The 23,603-nt window shown below is 49.6% G+C and overlaps 1 protein-coding gene across 5 annotated transcripts in view; it reads left to right on the top strand.

Annotated features, from left to right (window-relative positions):
- LOC128268660 (MOB kinase activator-like 2) overlaps positions 1–23,603 on the top strand; it is a 118,846-nt gene that overhangs the window by 90,550 nt on the left and 4,693 nt on the right. For 4 of the 5 annotated variants that reach the window (XM_053005827.1, XM_053005826.1, XM_053005822.1 and 1 more), the window contains 2 exons: positions 20,981–21,141; positions 22,994–23,090. In XM_053005827.1, the coding sequence (XP_052861787.1) occupies positions 20,981–21,141; positions 22,994–23,090 (258 nt within the window). Of the gene's footprint in view, positions 1–16,228; positions 16,910–20,980; positions 21,142–22,993; positions 23,091–23,603 lie in introns of those variants that run through there. The other variant, XM_053005825.1, reaches the window with a different exon arrangement.

The raw sequence follows: 23,603 nt of genomic DNA, 5'->3' as shown, positions 1-23,603 counted from the left end.
CGCTGCTGGGTGTGAAAAATGGGTGTCTTGGCAGGCTCGGCTTTGACGTGGTGAGGCGCGGAGTTTATCGCTTCTTAGAAACACTAACAACGTCAGGGCGAAGCGAAGCGTAACGATAAACGATGACCCAATGTCTTATGCAAATTGCGCCGACCGACGACGGGGAGCCCACCCTGATAAAGCTGGTGGCGGGTGAACTAGAAACCTTAAAAGAGTGCACCCGGCCGCGGGTATCGGGCCGATGCCGCCGATGAATTAATGATTGCTTAACTTTGAACCCATCGGGCAGCGTCGGGCAGCGTTGCTGGAAATGCTTATCAGCCGACCTGGGCGCCAGGGAAGACCTTCACCTGAAACGGTGGAAAACGAACCTTATCCAGGGAGAAACCCTCTTTGGGCAAAGGATTAAAAATGGAGTAGGGAAACCATTATTGATTATTTGTTCCCTTCGAACGCTTGGGTCTCGACTCAACCGGGACACCGTCCTGAGGGGGGTTCTGGTTGATTAGGATTGATTTTTTTTTGCATAAGTGATGGCGATTGTCCAATAATGTAAAATAAAATTAAAAATAACTATTTTTGTGACCTCCTTTTGAATCTAATCAAATATCGCTCGCATATGCACCTCTTCCAGATCCTTTCAAAGCGATTGGCACATCGAGCGCTTGTGGGGTAAGGTTAGGTGCTGCACTCTAATGCGGCAACCATAAAACCGGGCTTCGCGGTCCTTCGGTGATGGTCCGTAGATCGATGAAAAGGCAGAGGGGCCAGAGAAAGCGAACTCTTGAAGGGAGGAAAATTTAAAAATAGCTACCGAACCACCGACCAGCGCGCAGAATAGGTTGTGGAAATAGGTCAACTTAACATCGCACCCGCAACCTTTCTGACTGGCCACTTTTATGCTGGCCGCCGCCGTTGCACACCGGAGAGGCGTGGGTCTGGACGAGAGCACTTCAAATTGACCTTTAAGGAACACTATTTTCACTTTCCACGACGCCGTTGCTCAATGTGACCCCTTTCTTTCGTTTGCCCATCTTCCTTTTTTCCACCATTTCAATTGGCGGCTTCAGCAAAAGGCGATTTCTATGCGTTCCATGGTACACTTGGGCCCACAAACTACTGTTTGAAGCTTTTCCGCCAATCGATTGATTTGATCTATTTTTCTCTCCGCGCTTTTTGCGCGCTGTGTGTTATTTGGTTTTCGATGCCGAATGTTTCTCGAAGCATAACATTAACCTCTCACCGGCTCAAAGGGCACGGCGTGTGGTACGCCGCCTTTCTTCTTTTAGTGCGCGGAAATGAAAGTTCAATGCTGCGTCTGCACTCTGTGTGGCTTCTTGGCGTCGAAATTCCGCCGTGGATTTTGTAGGCTTTTGGCAGCGGATCGTTAGGTTAGTTGTGTTACTATTAATGGCGCAAAATGTGTCACTGTTGTGCACTTTCACCACTTAGGCGCGGGTCCATTAGGGTCCGGATCCTTTGTTTTTAATGGTAATGTGCCCCGCAGAGCTGCATCCCATCGAAGGTTAGTCCTTTTCGGTGATGCAATTATGCATCGACCAGTTTGCTGCCAGCCTTACGATAATCTCATGCTCCGTGGTAGGCTTCTGTGTTGTGCCTGGTGCTTAAAGCACCCAAATAGATTGCAAATCGATAGCGCCCAACACATGGCCCCGACCTTCACCGGCGCACGTGCCCCTCCGATGGTGCCATTTATTTTTTTGGCAACCATCCACTCCATTATGCGAGCCCCTCGCCGAGCAAGAGAAGCAAGGCATTTTGTTGTTGGGGCCACAATTTATTGTCTGCGGCCCTTATTTTAATGCTGCCACAGCTGTTCTTGAATTTCATACCAAACACACGACCTAGAGCGAGTTCCCCGTTCCGACATTCCGCGATGGCAACCGATCGAAACCGGGTGACACTATCTCGAACGGAGGCGCCACCCAGAGTGACACATTCTGCCTGACTGACCGGCGCCAATCTCTCCGTAGAGCGATTCCGATTTTCGATAAGTCGTCAATCATCGCACTCCCCGTCGTTGATGCTCTTGAACGGCGGCGATCATCCCTCTCGTCCATCAGCTCTAATCCGCCCGACGATCGCTACTGTGTGTGTGTCGCCATATGGCGCAAATCCTCGGCTCGGCGGCGGCGGCGGCATCAGTTTCCGATGCTTCAAGTAGCGTAATTAGCGTGCCAATGTCCGACAACAGCAGCAGAAGAAACGCGGCAGCGTAAAGACCGGGGCGCCCAAGATGATCTCTTTGGGCGGGTTTTTTCTTCCTCCATATTCTAATGGATGTAACGGGTGCTTGCAGCCAGCCAGCCAGCCATTACTTAATCGCCGCGGCGCATGTACTTATCGTAGCGCGCCATCTGGTGGCGGCGGCGAAATGTACAGGATCTACGGCCGGCATTGCAAAAGGAAGGCGGGATCTTTTGCGTAACCACCGGCCGATATTGATCCGATCTCTGGCGGTGCTCTCCTTCGCCTCGATAATGTAGCAACCGGCTGCGGGTCGGATTTTCGCTTTCGCTTCTAATTCAGCGCCATTGGGGTGGGACAAGGTTTTTCACCGCTTGCCGCCGCGAGGAAGGTACGCCCGTTACGTGCTAATAATTCCATTTATTAGCTAACCCCCACCGGTGGACCAATTGGCACCTCCGATCGTTGGCGCCGCGCTCCGCGTTGCCGGCTGCTGGACGCGCTTATCGTATGCAAATCATGCTCTCGCAGCATCACTGTCCCTGTCTCTCTCTCTCGATCGGTGGGGTGCATCAATCACGAACAAAAGCATTGCATTACACATCCCCCACACAGAGTTTTGAGGGGGGTGTCTATGATGAATAGCACTTCATTGATGTGTCCGGCCGGCTGCTGGTGACCAGAGGGGGGCAAAAGATCAGCTCCCAAGCGAGGCAGGAATCAGTTTATTAACGTTCGACGTCGTGGTGAAGGCTGCTGCTGCGGGTGCAGTGGCGAAACCACGCATTGCATAATCGCGAGTGCACGGTGGTGCATATGCAGCTTTGTTGCAAAAGCCGCCAACCCAGTAGCAGCCACAGAGTTGGCGGCATCACCCCGTGTATGAGGTCCTGCGACAGGAGGACGCTATGCCAGAGGGTGCCGACCGGTAATCGGTGACCGCTTCAAACGATCACCATTAACAATAGTGGCGGTGAGCGATGGTGAGATCATCGCCAGCGGCATGATTTGACGACAGGTTTGTTGTGCGGTTGATTACCGGGAAGTCCCCATTTGATGTGTCCTCAGAGAGGGGGAAAGTTCGATTGAGGGCCAAACCAAGATTTAATAGTTTACATACTGGATGATAGATACTCCAACACCTTTTTGGGCGATTTCTGGACAAGAACTTGTTTCAGAGCCGAAGAACCAGGTTCACGCCACTCCTTAGCGTCTTGTTTTGATTCAGGATCATGGTGATAGACTCAAGTCTCATCCATAGTGATGATTGAATGCATAAAATCCACTTTATCCTTTCGAAAAAGCTCTAAATGTTGCCGAGAAAGATGCATTCGAATGCGTTTTTATTCCACTTTTAGCGAATTCGGCACCACAGCTTTCTGAAACCCAATACTGTAGTCAAAATATTGGTTATATTGCTCAATGAGATCCCTAGGCCTTATACTAAATCTCTTTCAGTGATTCGACGATTCTCCAATACGACATCCTGGATTTTTCTACGATTTCAGGTGTTGTGTCTGTTTTTAGACGATCACGTTTAAACTTAGATGTACTAATTGAAGGCGAAGAAACCTTATAGACTTTCAACATTCGTTTATAAATTTCCTTTGCTTTGAAATCTTCCAAAAATACAAATTCAATCACTGCACGATACTTGATTTTTTCCGTTGTAAAAAATGCTGTGACACATCGATACTAGATGGCTTGTAAAACAAGAATTAAATGACCGATTGAAATGAAACTTCACATACGTTCATATGAAGAGTGTACCAACATAACCATTAAAAAATTAGACTCGTAGCAGCGCCCGGTGCTGTCGAGGCTACGAACTTATTGAACACCCCAGTACAATCGGTTACAAAACGGGAGAGATTCCTCAAAATTCGTACACCAACCAAGCGTTCCGTCACGCTCCAGTTGCCAGTGGTGGAGGTGGAGAACGTTCATCGGTCGCCAAAAGAAGCAAGTCGGAAACCGAACCGAAAGACCCAAAATCTCGTCCGGAACACGTCCGTCCGGGGGCTACTCTTGGTGTGGAGTCGGTTCCACAGGACCGTTAAAAGGTGTGGCCACCCTCCCCCCAACCTAGATGCAGCAGCGGCAGACGGTAGACTAGACGCCCTCCAACGAAAACTCTATGCCGGACGCGGATGTCATAAAGTTCAAAACATAACCCACCTGTGTGTGACCTTTCCCTCCATGATAGGAGGGCGACACTTCCGGAGCACAGCGACGACGCTGGGTGTGTGTGTTTCGGAACCGCCCAAGTGTCATCATAAACTCTCTCGGCGAGTCACAGCTGCTGCTGTTGTTCCGTAAATCAGAAACGGATATGGTATGCCGCGCGGCGGATCCGGTTTACAACCGGAACCCTACCATTCGCGCGCTCAGGTGGAAAGTTTGTTGGGAAATCTCCGCCCAGTCCCTCAATATTAGGGTGTGTGTGTGTTCGATGCATCGATACTCCTGCCGAACCTACCGCCTCTGTAGAGCATTGCGGAGTCAATAAAAGTAGAACTCCGGCTCTCTGAGTGAGATATGATCCCCAGCCGGTGCTCCATTTCCTGACTCGCTACAGTCCCATCTGGAGGCCGACTCTCGTGCGCGAGTGGTGACGACATCCGTTCCTCCAAGAAACCGGTGTCTGCCACGGTGCGTTGCGCTTCGCCGATGTTTATTGAACTCCGGATGAAGACTTTCAACAACAACAATCCTCTGAACCCGCCACGATCTTCGGTGCGCGCTATTTGTATATCGTTTTTCTGAAAAACATTCTCTGGTCCAGTTTTCGGGAGAAATGGTGGCCGCAATATGCGGCGCGCCCCGCAAGACACGCCGACATCAATCGATGTGCTGTGCGCTGGTGTTTTGAGGTTACATCAAACCCGACCGCGTTTGACCGCAAAGGCCGTTGCTAGGCCCCCTCTTGCTGCTGGTGGTGTGTTACTTGGAGTTGGAGAGCGAAATTTCGTAACTCTTGGTTGGGTCGCACCCCGCAGGTCATGCTCCAATAAACTCTGGTAGTGGTGCCCTACGTATTGCACTTCTTGACGGGTACTCCGCCGCATTGCCAGCAGCAGCGAGCGGGGAACTTAAGCGGGCTTCCAGTTTTATTATCTCCCAAAAACCCTATTCGGAAGTTTCGAAAAAGCTAAACCCTCTACAACGCCGATGCATTTTCGAAACCATCGTAGGAGCCGAAGCACGTCCCCTGTTTCGTTTACATTGAACCCATATTTCATGGTGCTCTACATCGTCGCAGTAGCCTCTGCAACCCGACGCGCGTCATTTACATTTAAAGTGCATGTCATTTGAGCGCCGTGCCGTGCGTCTAGTGGCTAGGTCCACGTCGGGTCGTGCCATGTGGTCCACACGGGATCATTTGCATACGCGTCGAATGCTGATTTGCCATTTTTCCGTCGGTCGCCAGATGTTCTGTCATCCCGAGAGAGTAAACAGCGGACATCCCATTTTGGGTGCAGGAATTGGTCCAGTGCGTTCACCGCCCGAGAGACGAAACCAAGAAAAGAAGAATGGCTGAAAGTGCTACCGGGTTGGGAAGTCCGATACCTGCCAGTGTTTGCGGTAAAACCAATAGCACTTCACGAGCTGATGCGTGCCATCCATCCTTCCAGTGACATCATTTTGCTTCGCTTTTCATTTCCGATCAGCATCCCCCTTCTGGCCACAGGAATTGACATCATTTGGGCGCTGAACTCTTCTGTGGACACACCGTTTGAAGTTGTTTGCATAAACACTCGGCAGCTCTCTTGACCATCGCCGCCATGACGACATTCACCAATCACCAGGCGCGTCAGAGCAGTAGGCCTTTTTTCTACTTCGCGATATGGCGCGCCAGTAGCTCGTTCGGTCGCGTGTCCTTGGTGAAGGATTTTCGCCCCAAAAACGACGACCAATCCGGTGGTGGTGGGTGGGATATGTGTTTCTAACACGCGCCCGATTCATTGGCTGAAAATGGCGTTGGCCTCCCCCCGACGACGACACACGATGGGCAAGAATTAAGTTTGGTTAAGACAAACCAAATAGACAGACACCACCGTTCTTGGTTGGTGTGGACGATGATGATGGTTCGGTGATGCAACAGCGCCCAAAGCCAACAGACCCTTGCACACAATGGACACACAATGTGTGAGCTGCTCCCCAACTGGTCGTGCTCTGGTCTGGTCGTCGTGTGTTTGCATAACCTCAATGTTGTTTTTTTCCAGTCCAGTCCAGACCGTGTAGCGTCTGTTGCCCCGGGAGTTGGCGGGTTGGAAGTTCCACTGGCGTTCTAGTTTTTCTCTCTCGTTCGAGTTGTAAGTTTAAGCCCCAAGTTTCGTGTGAAGCCACGTGTGGGGGTCTATTGACATTGGTCTCTTACTGCCGCGCTAGATGCAGGTGTTTCAATTCTTGGTCTAACGTTTGTTAGTGTTCGTTGCAGCATGCCATCTGTTCAGGGTGACTCTCTGGGAGGGTAGCCACCGTGACATGAAACGATAAGGGATGCGCCTTTCATTGAAATCTGTTCTTGGCTATTTGGTTAGACGATAGTGTTACCACCGTAGATGGAAGAAGACTTGTGATTGTGACCACGGTTCTGTGGACATTAGAAGTTTAGAAGTAAACATAGGGACCACAGATTAAGTGTTTCTAGAATTAGTTTAATGAGGTCGACGGTTTGTTCTTGACTTAACCAAGTTTCGAAACACGTGGGACATTTCGATTGCCTAGTTTCCATTTACCAGCGGATCGATCTCGTTTTGCGTGGCTGGTGAACGTTCTGTGCTCATTCTAGAAACCTTTTCTAGGTTATATAGGCGTTAACGACGTCAGTTCTACCTTCCACCATATTGGTTCAGCTTTTGACCTAAACACCTAATCAGATGTAGGGGGGCCCGCTTAATGAAAGTAGAACCTTTTCTCTTCTTACATTCTGTAAGGCGTTCCATAGGAACCGAAGGTTTATTTGGTCGAAAGTTTTACGGTCGCGTTACTTCCTTTTTCTGCTGACCAGGCGCAGCTGCTCTGGCGCGCCCTGCAGCTACCGAAATATCTGTGTTTATTTACTGTTCCCCACTGTGTTGCGCCGCGTCGTGTGATGTCAGTTGAATCGCCGATGCATTCAAATGGGATCGCGCCGCCTGCCTAGTTACTGGTTCTATTTACTCTCTTGGGATTCAACCATTCCATTTTAACTGTCACAAACGTCTGTCAAATGTGTCAAACTTTGCTGCTTTCTGCGTCCTGCGTTACCCGAGCACCAACGAGACAGAACTGCGTCGTAGTTCCCCACCGCCACAGATGTTGACTTACTTTAAGGGTTTCGGGTTCCCATTTGGAAGGGGCAAATATTACCACCCACCGAAAAGAGTATCCTCGCCGTCGTCGTCATGAAGTACGTCCTCTTGGGGTCCGCGACACACTTGGTGCGCTGGTGACATTTGAGACTTTGGGGTGGTTCTCTCTCCTGCCTTTCTCTCTGGTCTTCCATTTACTGCACTCGCCCCACTGCAAAGAAAATGCCGCCGTCACCTTCAGGGAATAGTAAAGGTGGTCGCGAGTGGTGTGTTGCGTTTAACGTTCGACTAATCGTTCTCTATCACCACCACCGTGTACCGGGCCAATGCGTTCTTTACCCTCCACGGGCTGGGTGGGCGCACCTTTCGTTGGCTGTGGAGGCGGCGGCATGGGTCAACTGGTGTCACACTACTGGGGTGGCATTTAGGGTATCCGTCCTGCCGATGACTTCGTTAGTGGTATCACTACAAGGCGGCGGGTCAGCAATAAAAAGCCAGCTTTTTCCGGTGAGAGCCAATTCGGTGTGGTGTTTTTGGCAACTACAAGGCCGCGCATGGATCCAATAGGGGTCCGGGCGGGTGCTTTTGCAACTCCGTGACGGTTTTCATTTTCGTTGCAAATTAGAAAATATGTTTGGTACGTGCTGATTAGTTGCGTGGCGGCCGCACCATTGTGGTTCCCCGTTTGCCTGCCGCTTTTGGGACGCACGCCATGCGGCGCTTTGCCGGTCAACGGCGGCGTGTTATAATAATGTTGATCGATAATATGTCTGCCAATGCTGGACGTGGAGCCGGATACAGGGTTACTTTCGGGCGCAAGACACTTTGATCGATTGCCGTGCGGTCGGCCGGTAGCGTGCGTGCGAGTGGGCGTGTAAAAAACGATGGTAGATGTTGTTGAAACGAGGTATTAATCCTGTTTTTTTCCTTTCTCTTTTACAGGTAAGTGTCTTCCATTTGCTAGATGACGGGGACTGTACGACTGCTTAATCAGCTTCAACATCGCACGAGAAGTATCCTCAATAATATGTCATTTTTGCTAGTATAATAAGTTTTAGTATTTCAATTTCTGTGAACAACAAACGGGCACTTAAAGTTGTCCAGCACCATGCGCCTCCATTGAAAAAGGATCCTTTAAAAGAAGGAGATCCACGTACACCCGTTGCCTACGAACGCTCACAACCAGTGTGCTGCGATTGAAATCGAAAACACAGCCAAATAGTTTCAAATGACATTTACAAATGTCAAACACACGGCACTGCATCGAATCGGTCAAAACACGTCGTTAACAAAACACCCCATTTTTTGCTCTCTCCGAAAGCTCGCCAAAATCGCTGTGAGCGTTCGCGTTCACGCGCGAGAATGAGTAGTGAGCCAAAGCTCTCACTCGTCTCGTCCGTTCGAAAAGCTCAAAGCTCACTCCACTCGTTTGCTCACTGGCCGGCTCGAGTGCGAATTGTGTTCACTCTGCTCTGCTCTGTGTCGCGAGTGAACCCTTTCTTGTCGGCGTGTGACTTCCGCGTCCACGCGGCCCCGGGGCCAGTCACAAATGAACACTTCACGGGTACGAACGCGTTTCAGTAGAGCGCACCGGCGGCGCCGAGATTTATTTTTTTAACCGCTCACCGCGTGCGCATTTTGAGTCGTTTTGTAAAATCGAAATCGCATCCAATCGATCGAAAAATTGCTGGAAACGATTTAGTTTCGCTGTGTTTCGTCAACGACGCGGTCCGGCCCCAGCCGCCCTCTGTGTTGTTGTTCGCGGTGCGACACTTTCAGTGCGCGGCGCATTGCAGTGGTAACGCCAGTGGCCAAATTATTGCTTTTAATGGGGCGAAAGTGCCCACCACTGCCGACTGTGTGTGTGTGGTTGAATTGGGCGATCGAAGAAAATGTCCTCCCCACGGTACGGGGGCCTTTCTTGATGCCGTCTTTTCTTGATCGGTTTGTTTGTGAAACTTTGGCTCCCCTAAAAAACCACGCGAAACACGTGCCCGGTCGCGTGTGAGGAAAAGTGAGCATAATTGAAGAAATAGAGAGAGAGAGAGCAATGAGAAGGGTAATTAAAGGAGGAAAACTTTGCGCGAAAAACTGTGTTACGCGTGAATGTGTGAAATTCGATTCGGAACCAAAAAACAAACGAATGCGGCCACACGAAGCGGCACGTGCCACCGGTGCATACGGACCTGCGTTTCACCCACTTTCGTCGGTGCAAAATGTGCAAATAATAGCCAGATTCTTGGCCAATGTGTAACGTAACGTGGGCAACTTGATTCGATTCGATCGGTGACGCTCTCCAATTAATCGGCCTCGAGGTGCACTTTTGGTGACCGGAACCGGAACCCGGATTTAGCGAATGTGTTTCGTTGGTTTGCGCCGCTCACCGGCTCAAGGTCTTCGGCTCGGGTGTCTCTCTCTCTGTCTCTCCCGTTGGTCGACGGATTAACGAGGGGTGCGTTAGTGGCGAAAGTAAACCACCAGCACCAAGGTGGTGCAACAACATCACAACAATCACATCGCGCGACGCGTGAAAGCGACGTGCGGACAAAACCCGAAAACGTGAAAGCGCGACCAGCGCGATTAATGCTCTGCCTATAAGAGACGAATGTTGGAGGACCCCGGTTAGCTTTTATGGAGGGATCGATTTGACACACCGCGCGAAAAATCAATCTTTAATCTTTCGTGCGCACGCACCTTGAACTCTTGGCCTACGGATTACACGACGCAGCGACCGCACTTTGGCAAATATCATTCGTGTCACGCGCGCGGACCTATTGCCACAGATCCGTTTCGTGGTCATCACCACCATGAGTCATCGGGGTAGAGCGCGCGTCGGGTGACGAATTCTGCTGCGGGCCAATGGACTGCTTGACGGCGGTGGTGACTCATGAAACTAGTTGAATATTAAGTGCCAAGTCGTACGCTGGCCAGCCGGCAGCCCATTCGCCGCCAGAGAAAGTGGAGGATCTCGTTTGGAGGGTGGACTTGCTGTGGACTTTGCGAGGTTGTTTGCTTACGGTTCGCGCATTACTGTCCTCCGGACACCCGACAATGCCTGCCTGGTCTTTTTCCTGGGAACTGAAATCAAATGGAGGCTTTACTTTGCCCTCTTAAGGAACTGTTAAAAAGTGTCAGAAAAATGTGCGCTACCATTTCAATACACAATAGGGCACAATTAACCCGGGTGTTCTTTGGCCTTCACATATATTTTGCACGCAAATACGAGGCACTTACTAGCGGGTGTTTTCCCGAGCTACCCCGGCCCAACTTCTTATGTGTGGACCACATCGTGACGAAATAGCTCCGTCGCCCGGCCGGCGGCCAATGTAATCCACGTTTTAACCCGGTTCCGGTCACATCATGGGGCGGAGGGTGCAAGGGTCACCACAAACAATCCTCCGCCGTCACGCCGCGGAAATGCCCTTGGCGTGCGCACCGCATTTTGCTGTGGAAAAATCACACGGAAAATCGCTTTCCGTGGGTCCGGTCGCGGCGTGTAGCGAGTTGAATTTACATTTTGAATTTGCCTTTTCGCAGCGGTGGTGTGTCGCCCCTCTAAATCATTTCTTTCCCCTTGAGAGTTGAGCTCAAAATTGCTCACTTACTACTACGGCACAGCAAACTGTGCAACATGGCCGTGGCGCGCGGCGCGGCGGCACACGGCAACAATAAAATATGCTGCGCTTCGTCGAATGTTGGCGCGAAATTTATGACCCGCTCGCCGCGGCCCGTGACGCGTCTGCTGGGCGAAAGTTTCGGAGATCGATACGAGCTCCGAATGCTGTGGATGATGATGGTGGATTTTATGTGATTTTCTTTGTCAGCCGTTTAAGGGCAGGACTTTTATAGGCCCCCGTGTCCGACGGATGGAAAAGAAAACTCTCGCCATTTTGGCATTGTGAAAGCAAACGTTTTCTTTGTTGTGCGATAGAGGAGGCTCACGGTGTGGAAAGCGGAGGAGAAGCATCATTCCTCGAGAGCGGTTCTAAGAAGCGGAAACTTCCTAATAACAGAAGTTACAGAAGGTCTCCGAAGAGAGAGTCAAGAGGCCTTAAATCACGGGACGGGATCAATTAGTTACATTTTATTATACCCGCTGTAAGGTTCTTTCGGTTGGCCCCGGCCGGTAACGTTAGTTCCTCTCTAATCTTTTTCCTGTTTCACCTGGTTTTTACTGCGGCCAGGGCCGTGCCAAGAATCTTCCACCAGAAGTCTCGCTTTCCGGTCTCTCGTTAAAAAACGGCTTACACGGTTCGTTCTCTCCGCTCACTAGCAGCTAGCGGTAATTTTAAGCGGATAGCTTAATGCCTCTCTGTGGCCGACGAATTCGACGTGCGCCCCGCTGGGTAAGAACCCAAATATGAGCGCAAAAAGTTAGTGGTAGATTAGATGGGTTGGATGCGTAATTTTGGGACCCGTTAGACCCGCTTCTTCGGCGCGGAAAACTAGGCATTTCCGCCTTTCCCGCCTTCTTTGCCGTGAAAAATGGGAAATAATTTCCCAGTTCCGTGAGCTAACATTTTGATGAACCCGCCCGCCCTCCACCGGAGAGAATAACACGTCAATTTGTTGTTTGTCACGCTTATTACGAAGCGGCAGCATTCTTCGGCTCCCGAGCGACCGTCGGGAGGGGGACATATGTTTCCCTACAGCACGGCACGTAATGGATGAGAGCTTTGGCTCGATGGTTGGCCGGCCGCCACGGTTAGTAGTTGCAGCGGCGGGTGCTGTGAGCTTTTATTTCGGTCTCCCTCAAGACTCTCGAGGGGCGAGGGTGGCCCAAAGCGACAAACGAGAACTGCCTCCACCCGAACTCCAGAACCAACCAGCACCACTGCCTGCCTGCCGCCAAGGTCATTAGTGTGTTGTGTCCAGTTGGCACACGGGTTGGTTGGCAATTCATTCTGCGCTCTCTGGGCGTTCGTTAACGATTTTTCGCCCGCCGCCGAAAGGTCTTTCTCCTTTCGCGGATACAAAGCCCTCCGGAGCGAGTGTTTGGTGAGTGTTGCCAAGCAGCGGTGTTTCCAATGGGGGTCCCCCCAAAAAAAAGAAAAAAACGCGGAACCTACGGACAAACGATATACATAAAAATAAAAGCGCCGACTCGGCCCAAAAAGGTGGCCAGCTGGGCCGCCAAAAAGCGGCACGAGAAAAATAATCCTGTGAAATCGATGTTTTTCGGTCCGCTCGTGGAAGGTCGTACTTCCATCAATCGGATGGCGGAGAGGGACCGCGCGGGGAAAAAAGGACGATTAGTACACGTGCCACACCGGGAGGCGGTGGCTCCCCGATATGCTGTGTGCAACTTTGCCGCGCGGATGGTGTGCCCGTGTCACTGACGGATAATTGATCGGCTTCGGTGTTCCGATTGGGAACTTGTCATCTGCACGTGGCGCGGTGCGGTTGTCACTCCCCGCCCTCGACTTTGTGTTGTGTTCCTGCCGCCTGCCGCCGACATATCGTCCTTTCTCGCGGAGCGGAGCAAATGAAGTGAATTAATTCACCAACTAAGCGGAACGGGCAGAATCAGTGATGAGCAGCAACAGTGTAGCAGCCGAGAAGAAGGGGCTTTGCTCCTTTTGATGAAAGCTCGATCGAGCGACAAATTGGCAACGATTGACCCCACCGTCGCGATTACTTTCGGGTTGCCCTTGAGACGCGGGGCTTTTTGGTGTATCTTGTTTGTGTTGTTTGTTTAACATTTCCTTTTTTCGTATATTTTCGATTCGAACTTAAAACCGGTAGTATCTGGCACAGTTTCTGATTTGTTTAGCTTAAAAATAGATTTATTTTGAGACAATTTTAACAATGTCTTTAAATTTCAGTTGTTTGCTATGCTTATCAACTTATTCGTTCGATTTAGTACAACGAACTTTACTTCACTTAACTTGTTTTCACTTTGTTCCAATTTTCATTGTGCTACGGGATTCGTTACTGTACATCTTCTATTGAGGGTATTAAGAACGGTTTGGTTTTTTGTTTTTTTATAAAATCGAGTTTTTTTATCGATTTAACTTATTTGTTTCCTTTTAAGAGTTGTACATGTTTTGTATCATTTTACTTCTTCATTGTATAGTGTTGCCTAATACTTTTGTTTATCAGCGACTGCTGTTCGATCGTTTTCGGAATTTAATCAATTTATTCAATTGCTTTTCATGTTTGTTTAACGTTTGTCATGTGCATTACGCAACTTGAGCAACATTACGCAACATTAATATGAGCAATATATTAATTGAATTTACAATGAATCCACTTCAACAATTGGCGTTGCCCAGCTTGTTGTTTGTATCATATTTGCAAATATTATTCATCGTCGATGGCGGTACACGGAGTGGTCGATTTATAGTACCTCCCTTAGCCAGGAAGCGATATGAATTCCACTCCTTTAGCAATCAAACTCACAAGCACATCGACCGACCGAACCGCTGCGATAAGAACCGGCGGAATGACGAATGTTACTTCGTTCCGTTCTCCGTGTGCTTTAGATAAGCTTCCGATAACAACAGCCACCCATTCGCAATACGCACTTCCTGGATCATCGTTCATCCGCGCGCGGAGTAACACATTGAACACGGTTACGTTTTCGGATAAGAGCCCATCCAACCAACCCACCACGGCGCACCTTGAAAGTGTTAACATTTTACGCAAAAAACAATTCCGACGGTGGCTGCCAAAAAGTGGCAAGTTCAAAATGCGGTGCAACAAAACGACAGTTTAACCTTGTGCTAGTTCTCGCTTCGAGGCCTTTCTCTCTCTCTCTCTCTGACATTGTTAGCACCGCGTGGCCGCGCTGCTGCAGGGATATGAATTATTGAACCACCGACTCGGCTTTATTAGGTCGCGCCTGAGACCCCGTGGGAATTTGGTTGTTGGTGGGGCGGGGAGTATGCTTTATGCGACGAGCGAGCGGTGGTTATGGTGTCGCATCGGGCGCGTCCATCCGAGCGTCGGAGAAGGTCATACACTCCGGCCTGTGCGTGGTGTGTACCCTCTGTAAAAGACCACTTCAGCAGTGTCCAGCTGGCTATCGGCCAACTGGCTCTGGGACACCACCCTCCTCTGAAGCATATTCTTGAAGCCGTGGGAACGACCATCTCGGTACTCGCGCTCTGCACCACAATCTGCGACACGTGCGCCTCGGTTTGTTGGTGCACGTGCACCGGCGGCAGTCCGTGATGGTGGCGCTGTTTGCTGGAAGGCGCTAGTGTGTCGATATTTACACCATTCTGAGTTTACTTGAACGAAACTCAGTCGATGGGATGGTTAAGTGCTTTAAGAATATGAAAAGACATGATTTGATCGGCATTTTGTCACATCACAAAAATTGATCACTGATTGAAAAATTGGTCTTCCTTCTTTTAATGTCTCTTTTTTTGATTCAAATCTGTAAGACATTTTTCTAACCATTCCCACGGCACTCAGGCGATGGGAAACTGTCGTTTGATCAACTCCTACCATTTCTGCAAATTCTTTTTGCGTCTGACATGCATCCCGATCGAGCAATGCTACCAATTCTTCAGTCATGAGTAATGGCATCTCTTGTAAAACGGCAAGAAGTAATTCAAACACCTAATAGTGAATGACCGTTTGACGCATAAGGGATTGATTGGATTTCATTTTGTAGATCTTGATGCCACAGAACTCCTTCTTCTGCTGTCGATCGAACATGGATACGCTCGACGGAGTTCTCACATGTTCTATAACCTAACGAAACGGTTTTGGTTAATGATGGTAAATAGAAAGTTGGTTTGAAACGAAACAAAACACCCCTCGAGCCGATTGCAAGGAATCGCCTTTGGGCTCAGGATATATTTAGACGCTAATCTAAACAACACAGCTGTGGAAGCTTTCGAGATAAGAAGTTGTTTTTATTTGTTGGTGGAGTGCACTAGAGCAAACGAACCCCTGTTTCTTCGTCGGCCCCATCGGTGGTGGTGGTGCAATAATTGGTATTGGGCCAGAAGTTTTAATGAAAAAATGTGCCCCGTAAGTGTGCGCTAATAAATTTCGCTATCTCCTAAACTCGATTAATCCATTTGCCGCCGCGGCCCGACGGCCACCTTTTTTGCGGCTGTGTCACCGTGAATTGTTTGCACAAACAGTGAATCAGAGACACTCTCCAACATGTGTGTTGCGTCGACAACAGCTGCGCCTGGGTTGGGTTGAGAGAGACATTTTGGGGTAAGGGCCTCCGGTATTAAAACTACTAATCGTTTAGTCCGCTACGAGATAATGAGGGTGGCCCAGATAAGAATTCGCGCACCGCGACGATGTGGCGTGTTTTTCGATAGTCGATCCACGTCAATAATCATCATCACCTGATACGCATTCCCCTCGAGATCCGATCGTCTTCAGTTTGCGGGACAGTAAAACTCTAAGTCTGTGTGCGATCACGACAATGATGATGATGACGCCGATGATGGTGGTTTTGTATTTGTACCCGTTCGGTCCGATGCTTATCGCGCCCGTGACAGGGCAACATTCGCACAACATCGTCCATTGGGCCTTGGTGGTGAACACCTTCCGAGTTCCGAGTTCTCTCCGGCGGGCAGCAGAGTTTGGCAGTGGTGTGTTATCAGTTTGCGATTTGATACCGCGGGCGACGGAAGTCTCTTCTGGTCGCGCGGAATACACCGTCGCGACAATAAGTGAGTCCGCTCGGTCGGCCAAACCCCTCCGCTGTTTTTGTACGAAGAATCCATCCTGATTTCTGAGAATTTCAATTTGACTCCACAAAGTCTGGGATGGAAGAAGAATTGTTTCGATAACGTCGCAAGTGTTCCCAGCAGCAGCAGTTCAACTATGGTCCATCCGATGAGGAACCGTCCAAGTAGAGGCCACCGTTACCGTCCTTCGGCTGCTCCGTCCTCCGAGTGTGATCATCGAAAGTACATCCAGCGATAGCGCTGTGCGCAGACAGGGAGTGGGTAGTGTAGACACAGTGGCAATTCGTGGCGCACAAACTTATCACCAATAACCTTATATCCTGTGATTTGGCGACGGGCGTGACGTGGTCCGTCCGTTAGTGTGTGCTAGTGACGGCGTTAATACAATCCATCGGCCCAAGTTCCTAGAGGCTTTTCCAGCCAGCCATCCAGCGGGAGGACAGAGATTGTGTGTCTGGAAAACCTTCTTTTAAAAAGAATTTAGTGCCAGTGTAGAAGGCAAAGGAGGTGCTAGAAAAGCTACACCTTCCTTTACCGCGGCCGCCACACCGGGGTGCCAATGAAAAGTGTGTATGAACGGCCGCCATCCTCCTCCACCAAGCTGGGCCTCGTCGAGTGTATCCTGTACCTGCGGAAGCCTATGTGGCAGGTGGGCATCGTACCTGCCAAGCTGACTGACGCAATCGGCTCGTTGGTCCGCTATGCACAGGAATCTCTCAACATTTTCTTCTGCCCGACGTAAGTGTCCCGTAGTGTCCGTGGCGTGGCGTGTGTGTCGTCGGACATTGAAATATGGATTCGTTTTTATAATTACACAGACAGAGTGCGGATGGGTATGGTAATTGGGATGTGAGGGGTGTCGCGGTGAAAAATGTGCTCCCCAATTAATTCTCTTCGTCTGACATTTTTCATTCATCAGCAAAACACCACCTTATGTGGGGTCCGTCGTCGCGACACGTGCTACTAGGAGGGTGCCATCATATTTTTTCGGGAACCTACATGGGCTGGCCCCAATCTGGATCGATTCCAAATTATTCATTCGTCCCGGCGGGGAGAGCGAGCGTGGCGTAATTATAGTTTTCCCCGTTTTCAAAATGGCAGCCCTTTTTGGAAAGTTGGCGGTGTGAAAATGTCGTGTGACCGCACCGCGGATGGATAGGGTCCAAATGGTTGTACCCCAATAAAGTTGAAGGGTGTTTCTTTTTAATTTTAATAAATGTAAAGCATCCCCGCAAAGGGTCAATTAAAAACGGTCATTTCTACGCTGGAATTGTAACGGCCGCATAGTTTGCAATTCTCGCAAAAAAAAAACAATCATGCCTAGAATCCATAAAACGAAACCTATCTTTGTCACGTCCTGCGGGGTTCTTCGGGACGGCCTGTGGGTTTGGTGCAGAAATAAAATTTAATTGCGACCGTCTTTCTTCCGCATTCGATAATGTCTCGAGGTGCGTCGTGCCCCGTGTTAACATCATGGGGAGCTGGTTGATAGTGTTGGACGTAGGGGGCGCTGTCGTCACTCTCTATATCGTGTAGCTGTCAATATTCGACGGTTTGATCAAGTAGCCTTAGTGAAGCGCCTAGAGCGTGCGGTTGGTCGAAGCGAACAGCGAATTCAAGAATCACAGAATCGAGTTTCTAACTTAATTTATACTAGAGGCCTGCATTTGCTGAAACTTTGGACGTCTCGAAATTGGCCTTGCGAGACAAGCTGTTACTGTTGCTGCCTTCAGGTCCAACCAACTCCAACTCTTTCTCATATATCCTGACAGCATTGCTATTGCCTCTGATCTAGTAGCTCTTGATGAAAGTCCTGATAAGAATATTTAAATTATAAACTCCTAAAGTTTCTAAAATAAGTCGCTTTCCCATCATGTGGTTCGAAATTCGATCCCAAATTCGAACTCGGAACCGAAACTTCCATGGCCATGAATTCGCTATCGTCAACCACTCACGTGTTCGTCTCGGTGATATGTTTCACCGTCATACGTCAACAGCGGGCGCGGGCTATACGTCATATCGTACTATCTCTCTTTTCATCCAGACAAATGGAGCGAAAGAGTGAGAGAGAGTGATCGCTGGCGCCTGCTGCTGGACACAACATTCGCGGTCTGTTTACACGCCACTGCACTATCCCCGGAGACCCCGGGCCCCGATCGCGATAACGATCGCGCGGAGAATCGATCGCGTGAGCCGTTCGCTCACTTCTCTCTCACCACACTCTCGCTGTGAATGGGACGTGCCCACGGCGCACTTCCTGAATCAATTCACTGCCGTCGTCATCATCATCACCACCGTCATCGGCGTCACACCACACGATCCTCGTATGATCATAACAAACAATAATAAGTACTCCCCGCGGGTGAGGGAGCGCCGAACCCTTGCCTCTCCCTGCCCTGAGGGCAGACCTTGGCGATGACAACGTGCAGAGTGGCGCGAATCATCTCGATTCCTTCCCGCGTTTTTTGCGCATTGTTTACTCCAGATTATGGCGTGCCTTCTCCCTGGCCCACCGTGAGTCGTCATTGTGCGAACATCTTTTAGGTGTCAAAACGGAGGGCGGCGGCGCAGGGATCATTTAGCTCAATTGACCCCTGGCGTGTACGTTGTTTTATGTTTCCTACTTGTGGTGGCTGGCACTTCTAGTTCTAGCGCATCTTCTTCGCGCGCCGCAGCAAGTCACGCGTGCGCGCCCGTAGTAAACAGTTAGCATCAGTTACAGCGGTGGCGGCGAAGGGGCATGCGTTTGCCGTTATAATTTCGTGAAGTTGATGGCGTGATGGCCGCACTATGATGTGCCACCTACACACTAATCACCACCACGGCAAAACGGCAATGAAAAAAGGTCTGCGGAATCATAAAGCGTCACGAGGCACGCATGTTGCGTCCCTGAAGGAACTGTGGAAAACATCCCCCCCGGCCAACTCATCATCGTTTGCCAAAAGAGGCCACCGTTGTTGGTGGACGATGATGGCTTCCTTCTCCGTGTTTTTTTTGCTCACTGTGATTCCCATGATAATCGGCCAGGGGCTCAGTAGTGCGTAGTGTACTGTTAAAGCAACATTATCACCATCATCATGATCACGCCACCGAGCGGGCGCGCGCGATATGTTTTATAATGCGGGGCCACACTGGTGTGGCGGTGTGGCGTAATCATTAATTGAATGGTTCAAGGCAAGCTTTTACTTCTGCTGCGACTGCTGCTACCGGGACCCGAAAAACGCATGCGTAAGTGAGCGTGGGTCCGTTTGATTGCGTCTGATTCGTTTTTGTAACACTTTGCAGAGTTTCTGATACACATTTTTTTAAAGTGCTATTAAACAATTGTTTCTTACGTTTCAAGCCCCATGATGCAACGGATGCAGAGCAGAGGGGCACGTAGAGGAAAACCAAGAAATCCGCACATTTCTGGACATACTTCCAGTGGTTTTTATTGGATTGAAGTAGAATTTTATCTAATTTTGAGTACAAAAATTAAGTGATTGATTCTGGATGATTAGCTTCTTATGGTGGACCACTCCGTTCCGATCCGATCACACTTTAGGATGATGTACTACAAAATGTCATCTCTCAAAGCGAAGCAGTCATTTGATGTCAACAGGTCAAACACTTCTTACATAATCTAATATCAAGAGCTCTGTCCGAAGAACGATCACTCTACGATCGAAAGCAACAGCCACCAGTTGTTTTATCAGCGGCCCGGCCTTATCTCGAAATAAATCTATTGGCCAACAACACAGCATAATAACCGTCATTTGTCGGGGGCTGCTCCATCCATTATGATTCATTATTCTCCCTCTCGCGAACATTTTCTCCGTTTACACGCTATCGTCCGACAGCCGCCGCGCGAGATTGATAAGATGCTGCTCACGTGGCCCCATAAGAACATAATCCGACCGGCAATCGATCATAGAATTCACAATCTCGAACCAAATCTTTGCCCACTCGACCCGACCGACCGGCCGGCGGACGGACGTTTTGTGGTGGAAAATGATGACCCAAAAAACCCAGCGTTGGGCCAAAAACATCTGGCATATGTGCGTGTGGCCGCCCGTAGAAAGGGTTTTCTTGTGGTCCGATTTGTTGCTTTGAACGCCTGTTTTGGGGGGAGGAAAGATCTGCCCTCGACAGAGAGAAGGCCAAAAAGTGGAACATTCACAGTTCATTTCCTATCCATTTCCAGCACAGGGACGGATGATTATGATGATGGCGGCGGCCGCGGTGGTAGTTAATTCGACTTCCGCCTTTCCGACCATGATGGGGTGAACCATTTTTCTTTCCCCTTTTTTTGTTTCTATTTCCGTTGAAGTCCACCCAGGGGTCGACGAGAACACGCTAATTTACGAGAGATCGCACACTAGCACCAGATGTTGACTGGCCCCGACTGGTGGGGGGGGGTCCGCGATCAGCTGAGACCAAGCATCATCATCCCACACACCACCCGGCTTTGGGATGAAATGCGGTTTTAAGCCAACTTTCAATTTCTCAACCACACCCAGCTCACAAGCTGTGAACGTCATAATTAAGCAACGGGCGGCGTGCTGGAATCAACCCACCCCCCCCCGGAGTATTGTTCGTTGCGCAAAGGGCAGGCAGCCGACTGTGGTGTAGCATATATGCTGCAATGATTTATGTCGGCCTATGGCTTTTAGTAGACTCGATAGGGAGAAAGATTCCGATTCGTAATCATATAGTGCGTTAAGCGCCAATCTCGTGCTCTGCAACATAACCTCAAAATAGCGCGTTTCATGCTCTCGACACTAATCATTACGTCATACCCTTTTTTCTTCTTTTCTCGCCGACTTGCAGAAAGGCCCGACGCAAGGAACGTGACGGTGATTCGAACCAGGGCGACACAAAGCTTTACCTCGAGGAAGGACTGTTAGAGCGGAAGCTGCCGGATGCCGATCTGCGATTACTAGTCGACGTTCCCGCCGGCCTGGACTACAATGAGTGGCTAGCGTCACACAGTAAGTATCCCCCGCGTCGAAGATTTTTGCCTTTAAACTGGAGAGTGCCACACAGGACGATGCCCACGATAAGACTCCATAACCATAACCGCGCCACGGACACATCAATCATAGGAGGCGCTTCTGCCTCGGACAACTTTAGACAACTTTTATTAGCTTGCGCCTCAAAATGATCCTTACTCGCCCGGGGAGATACCCAGACATGGTGTCGCCCACTCGCTGGTCGCCGCACCCCCGTGGACTGTTGATGACATCCGCGGCAGCAACACCTCGCAAAAAGATGAGCGAAAACGGATTTGAAAATAGATACCCCCCGACAAAGGCGCGCGTCATCCGCGCGACTCGTCGAAGATGAGTTAATGTTTTCTCTCCCCTTTTCATCACCGCCTACCACGGTGTGATTCACTGCATTTGGACACGGTGCAAAAAACCACTCAACTTCCAGCGAGGAGACCAGTCAAAGACCAACCTTTTTTGACGTTCACAATAAGATGATGGATGAGCGAGCGCAGCACCCAAACACCGGATGTGTTTTTCGGGATTTTTTATCTCCCCGCGCTTGCTTCGATGCACTGTCAAAATTGCGAGCTTTTAACTCCCCGAGCGCAGGATGATGGTTGGTTGTCAATCGTCGCCGCCGAAAAGAGACCGGAAGGGCTTATCGCGCGATATTTGTAATTCTGTAATCGCGCGGAACACATGGTGGCGGAATTGGAGAGATAAAAGTGGACGAAAGTGGTGAACAAAGGAACAACCGTCTCTCTGGTGTTTTCAGGTGGCGCCGTTCACGGGGGTTTTGAACCCGTTTCGGTAGAGATTACTTATCATCGATCAATTGTGTTCTCCTTTTTTGTTTTTGGTTATTTTACTGACACATGAACGATAGGACTTTTAATTCATAGCAGTCCTTTCTCAAAATGAACAGTAACAGTAAACGAATGACTCTCAATGACAACAAATACAAGAGATGAAAGGGAAAACTAAAAGTAAAATCATCGGCTCACAAAAATTACACCGAATCACTCAAAAAAGGGTTTTCATTGTTTTTTGCTAATGTTTGCTAACTTTAGCAAAAACTAACATTAGTTTTAAAGAATTTGATACTGGTAGAGACCGCTCTAGCGTCTCAAAAACCACGAGAGCGCCTCCGCTGGCCACTGAAACTGAAGCCCCCCCGAACAGACATTCTCGGTGATCGCGTTATTGTCTTTTTTTTTCGGTTCGAGTTACCCAAAATACTCACACCCAAAAATGTCTGGGCAAATAGCATTCGCTTAGCGGGCCAGCCAGCCAGCCAGCCAGCCAGCCAGCCAGTCGGACCCGCAGATAATGCTGTTGTTGAGCTCGCAAGACGGCGCGCGAAAGGAAAAAAAAAACACAAATCGGCCCCCCGGTAACCGGTCGAGATGCTAAACACACTGTTAACCAGCATCATATTATCCGATCCGTCCGTTCCCAAATTATCGTAACCGTGCGTGCGAAATCGGCGCGCCCGTGGCTATTTTTTATCATCCGCCACAGACTCTCAGACTCGTCGACGTTTCGCGTTTTTTTTCTTCTTTTGTCGTATGATAAATGGCCACCCGAAGGTCGTATCCCCGTGCATGAGGGGGGTGTCTGTTACTTTATGTTTTTGCCAACCTAAAGCAAATACGCGTGAAGGCACGGCTGGCAATCGGTTGTTATGTATCGTGTCTCAATCTCGAGGAGCTCAATCATAAGCGGAGTGGCACTTTTTTTAACGCAATCAGCTGTGTGTGTTTCACTTCGGGGGCTAAAAGGCTCCAATTGTTGTAATAATCAGCATCAAGGACGATAAAACTTTCCTTTCTTTCTCTCGTTTCTTTTTTAGCCCTGGCGCTGTTCGAGCACGTCAATCTAGTGTACGGTACCATCAGTGAATTCTGCACTACGTCCGGCTGTCCAGACATGACCGGCCCAGGAACTAGGTGAGTTACCGGGGGTGGGCTCTCTCACGCGGGCGGGCTTTTTACTAATCATCTATCTCTGCACCATAAAAAAGAAAGAAAGGGTTCAGCACACTAGCAAAAGCAATAAAGCGAGTGTCCATTGTTGTGTGTAGGTGCCCGTTATCACACTAAAACAATAAGCTTTTCCTCTGTTGGGCCACCGAAAAAGGAGGTCACTTTTGCCCACCGTGTATCTCGACCGCCCCGCGTCCCTCTCTATTGTTTCGTCTTTGCCGATCGTCTTTGATCGTCAACACGGAAGGGCTTCGAATTCAAAAGAAAGTTGATGCGCGCCACCCATATTTGCATATCGCGCTCTTCACGATGGGAAGGTGGTGGAAGCAGAGCATTAATTCTTCCTGGTCGTGCCCGGGCACTCATTCTGCCGTGCCTTGTGCGTACGTGCGCGGCTTGTAAAAAACTTTCTTCCGACGGCACCGTTTTACGAGCCTCTTTTTTTTTACTGCGCCCCAGACACTCCAGACGGCGGCG

The sequence above is a fragment of the Anopheles cruzii genome, chromosome 2 (assembly GCF_943734635.1).
Source record: "Anopheles cruzii chromosome 2, idAnoCruzAS_RS32_06, whole genome shotgun sequence".
Lineage (NCBI taxonomy): Eukaryota > Metazoa > Arthropoda > Insecta > Diptera > Culicidae > Anopheles > Anopheles cruzii.
This window is presented reverse-complemented; position numbering and strand designations above follow the sequence as displayed.